Source organism: Bison bison, unplaced genomic scaffold, assembly GCF_000754665.1.
Source record: "Bison bison bison isolate TAMUID 2011002044 unplaced genomic scaffold, Bison_UMD1.0 scf7180017854714, whole genome shotgun sequence".
Classification (NCBI taxonomy): Eukaryota; Metazoa; Chordata; class Mammalia; order Artiodactyla; family Bovidae; genus Bison; species Bison bison.
In genome coordinates, this window is record NW_011485287.1 from 4,925 (window position 1) to 8,867 (window position 3,943).

At 47.0% G+C, this 3,943-nt stretch overlaps 1 protein-coding gene across 1 annotated transcript in view; it reads right to left on the reverse strand.

Annotated features, from left to right (window-relative positions):
- Positions 1-484: 484 nt before the first annotated feature.
- The window catches only part of LOC105001051 (BCL-6 corepressor-like protein 1), a gene marked incomplete at its 5' end in the record, with an annotated part of 7,638 nt that continues 4,179 nt past the window's right edge, over positions 485-3,943 (reverse strand). The window contains one exon of the mRNA XM_010857167.1: positions 485-601. Within this exon, the coding sequence (XP_010855469.1) occupies positions 513-601 (89 nt within the window). The remainder of the gene's footprint in view (positions 602-3,943) is intronic.

Sequence of the window (3,943 nt, forward strand, 5' to 3'; positions counted from 1 at the left end):
CCTCAGAGAAAGGCTCACTACTCTTTTGACAGAGGAAGGCTCAGGCAGAGCTAAGGACTCGGGAGCCGGCAGCTCTCTCAGAAACTCTGTGTGCATCCTGGGGAGAGGGTAGGGAGGGATGGTAGCTACCAGATGGGGGACTGGGTCCCTTTTGAGTGTGAGCAATACCAGAAGAGGCGACAGTGCACATGGGGGCCTCCAGCAGGGTTAGGACAAAGCAACAGAGAAGAAAGGGAGCTTGGGAAAGAGAGAATTTACAAAGTACCCAGGGTGGGGAGTGGTAGAGGGCTAATGACGGATGGCTTTGTCCAAATCAATGGCATCTCTTGATTTCGGCCACCAAGTTCTGAGTCTGGGAGAAGCACGGGCTGGAGTGGGGGGTGAAAGGGTCTGTAAGCTACTAGCAGGTGAAGAAGGGCTCCATTGGGTCACTCCTGTCTTTAAGAAGAATCAGTGATCCCCAAAGCAGATCCCATACATCTGAGACATAGACCAGGGCGGGAAGCATCCGCTTAAAGCTTACCCAACACAGAACTGCTGTAGAAGTCCCAGGAGACGCCAGGATCACCCTCTGCTCGGCCCTGGAGATCTGAGAGGTGATCTGATGAAAGAAGAAAGGGCAGTGAGAATAGGGGGTAGACGAAAAGAGGAATCTAGAAGCAAAGTATATTCATCTGGCATTAGGAGAATGGGCGATGGGAAGGAAGGACCACAAGAAGGGCCAGGAGCGACCCCAGAGAGATCTGCTATCCATCAGAGGCTACAAACCAGTGCCAAGAGCCAAATCTAGCCCACTGACCACCTGGGTTTTGGCCCAGTGTTTTAAACCTCCACAATTTAATTACCTTCTAACATTTTAAAGTTGGGAGATTTCACTTAAAATTCAGGTTTCCAAGTTTTCTTGAAAAAAAAAAATCAAGAGATCTGGCAACACTGTACCCACATTACTGCATGTCGTCAGCTGGCTGGAGGGAGAGGCGACATGTGCGTTCTCCAGCTCAGCAGGCCCCGCCCAGCCTGCCTGCTCTCTAACATGATCAGCCTGAAAGCATTTAGGCCTGGGACCCCTTCTTCAAATGATGTAGGGCATTACTCTGCAAGCAGAATCCTAGATCCATCCCAAGATTTCAGTCCCCTGCTGGTCACAATGTTCATATATCCAATCGTGATCTTGCCAATTCAAAGGAAGATAAAGGAAGCATAATTCCTTCTGTCTCGTCTTTGAAAACATGGAATGGTGAGGGGGGGGGATGACCAAGTTTATCCTCATGAAAACCTATTGCTTCCACAGCAATACCCAAAAGAATTAAGAACAGGTATTGAAACAAAAACTTGTACATGAATGTTCCAGAGCAGATCTATTCACAATCTCCAAAAAGTGGAAACAACTCAAATATCATTCAACTGATGAAGTGAGAAACAAAATGAAGGTTAACACAATGGGATAGTGATCGGCCATTAGGAGAACTGAATGCTGAGACATGTTACCTACAGCACGGATGAAACTAAGAAACAAGGAGGCTACGGGGTTAGGATTTAGCGCTTTTTCTTTTTTTGGGTTCGTGGCTTACAGGATCTTAGTTCCCCAACCAGGAATTGAACCCAGGCCCTGGCTTAAGTTGGGTTAAGCTCCAAGTTCTAACCACTGGACTGCCAAATTCCCTCTCCCTAAAAAACCATTTCAAACAACCTTTTGCTTACACAATCTGAGAACTGACATCAGGCCACCTCTTAGCCTCCCTGTTTCCTAGTTAAGCATCATCTAGATGAATTGTTTCACCTCTTGGCTCCATGTGGACAAAAAGCAGGATTCCATGACAAATTCAACTGTATCATCTGTGGGCACATGGCCCAGTGGTTGCCAATGTGCCACGTAGTACAGGTGGCAAGCTGATTTAGCTGTGTATGGCTGCCACCTGCCCTCAAGTGACACCTGGGTAACAGGACAGGAGAGAGTCCAAAGGGCACAGGTTGGGTGAGGGTGCCCCCTGAAAAGCAAATCCCAGGAGGAAGTTGGTAGCTACTCTTAAAGGAGCAGAGCTAAGTCCCTGGATGGAAGGCACCACCACATTCCAGGATACCTTCCCTTTGGGTCACACATTCTATCAGCAAAAGTGCCCATCAGCTGTTGTGAGCAACTGAAAGTAGTTTGTTTTTTGGCAACCCCCTAGGAGATGAGGAGTTTCTTCTGAGAGGAAAAGACAGTCAGAGAGAAGCTTTCAAAGTAATGGTGGAGGAGCCAGAGTGGAAAATCCTTCATCACATATATTAGATCCTTTGAGTATTCCATGAAAAACTCATGAGGTCCCAGATGCCAGCTTATCTCCTCTTCTGTACCCTATGCCATTTGGGAGTTGGAAGTAATTTCTTCCAAAGGCATCTGTCAGGTAGGTGAGTATATTTGGTGCCTCGCCCTGCGCTAGGTGTCCTGGGAGATAAAGGAATGAGATTGTAAGTTCCCCAAAGTCAGGGACTACATCTGTCCTGTTCATCACTGTCTCCCCAGTTCCAAAGCCCAGGTGCCTGGCACAGTAAGAGCATAATAAACACCATGGGGGAAGTAAGAGCGTGGGGAAACTACTACAAGGCGAGACTATAAAGTCAAGGGCTTGTTTAGCCTGTGTGCTGGCACATAAGCATTCAAGTGACTGTGGTCACCAGAGGCCTCCAGCAGAGCAGCCCTCGCTCACCATACTCCTGGGGCTCCTCTCTCGGACCTGCCTTCAGAGGCTGCCAGGCACTCATCTAATTCTCCTCACTGACAACAGATCTCTCTCACTTGCAGGTGAATGTGCCTTTTGAGATAGTCCGAAGTCAACTGGCACAGACAAAGATGCCAAAGTCAGAACTGGCCCACGAGTGGTGCACAAAAGGAACTGTCGAAGTCTGCTTGACAGGGCAGCTTCGAGGCGCATTTCCACACGTGTCTTCATGTACAGTCAGGAGGAAGAGTGAGTCCTTTTCCTTAATTTTCCCTTGTCCTCCCTGTAACTTTGAGTTCTTTTCTCTTACCCTTGCCTTCAAAAAGTACCCTCAGCCCAGCAATCCTGCTTCTAGGTATATACCCCAAAGAATTGAAAACTTGTATTCAAATATTTGTTCATGTGTGTTCACTGCAGCACTAGGTACAGTTGCCAAAAGGTGGACACAACCCAAATGTCACTTGACTGATGAATGGATAAAAGAAAATGTGATCTATCCAGATGAGGGGATAGTATTCACCATTAAAAAGATGCCACTAAGTGGACAGACCTTGAAAATATGATGCTACATGGAGGAAGTGAGCCTCAAAAGGCCTCATATTGTATGATTCCCTTTTATACGAAATGTCCAGAATCAGCAAATCCATAGAGACAAAGCAGACAGGCGGTTGCCAGGGGCTGGGGTTAGGGGTGGAGAACAACCGCTCACTGGGTATGGGGTTTCATCTGGGGGGGATGAAAATGTTTTGAAGCTAGATAGAGGTAGTAGTTGTCCAACATTGTGAACACACTAAATGCCACTGAACTGTTCACTTTTAATTTTATCTTACATGAATCTTGCCTTGATTAAAAAAAAATATTTTTAAGTATTCAATGTGAGTGGTGGCCCTGGAAATAGAAGTTTCTCTATTTCCTAGGGTCCCATTGTACCCCTGCCCATCTCCTACAACCAAGTCACCAGCTGAGGGACATGAAAGGGGAGAAAACAAAAAACAAACACTCATCGACAGGGGGGTCATATGGCCGAGGTCTCTGGCAGGAAAAACAAAAACCTGTGATTCAGTGACCTCAAGTGGTAAACTACTAACCCTTTCATTGGTGGAAGGAAAAGCAGTCCTGAGAGTTCCTCCAATGCCCCAACCCAAACTGCAACAACTACCCCCAGCTCCCACATTCTTTGCGACAGAGGACGAAAAACCAGTCTGTTTTCCCTTGGCTAGGCTGCATATTATTCTTTTCCT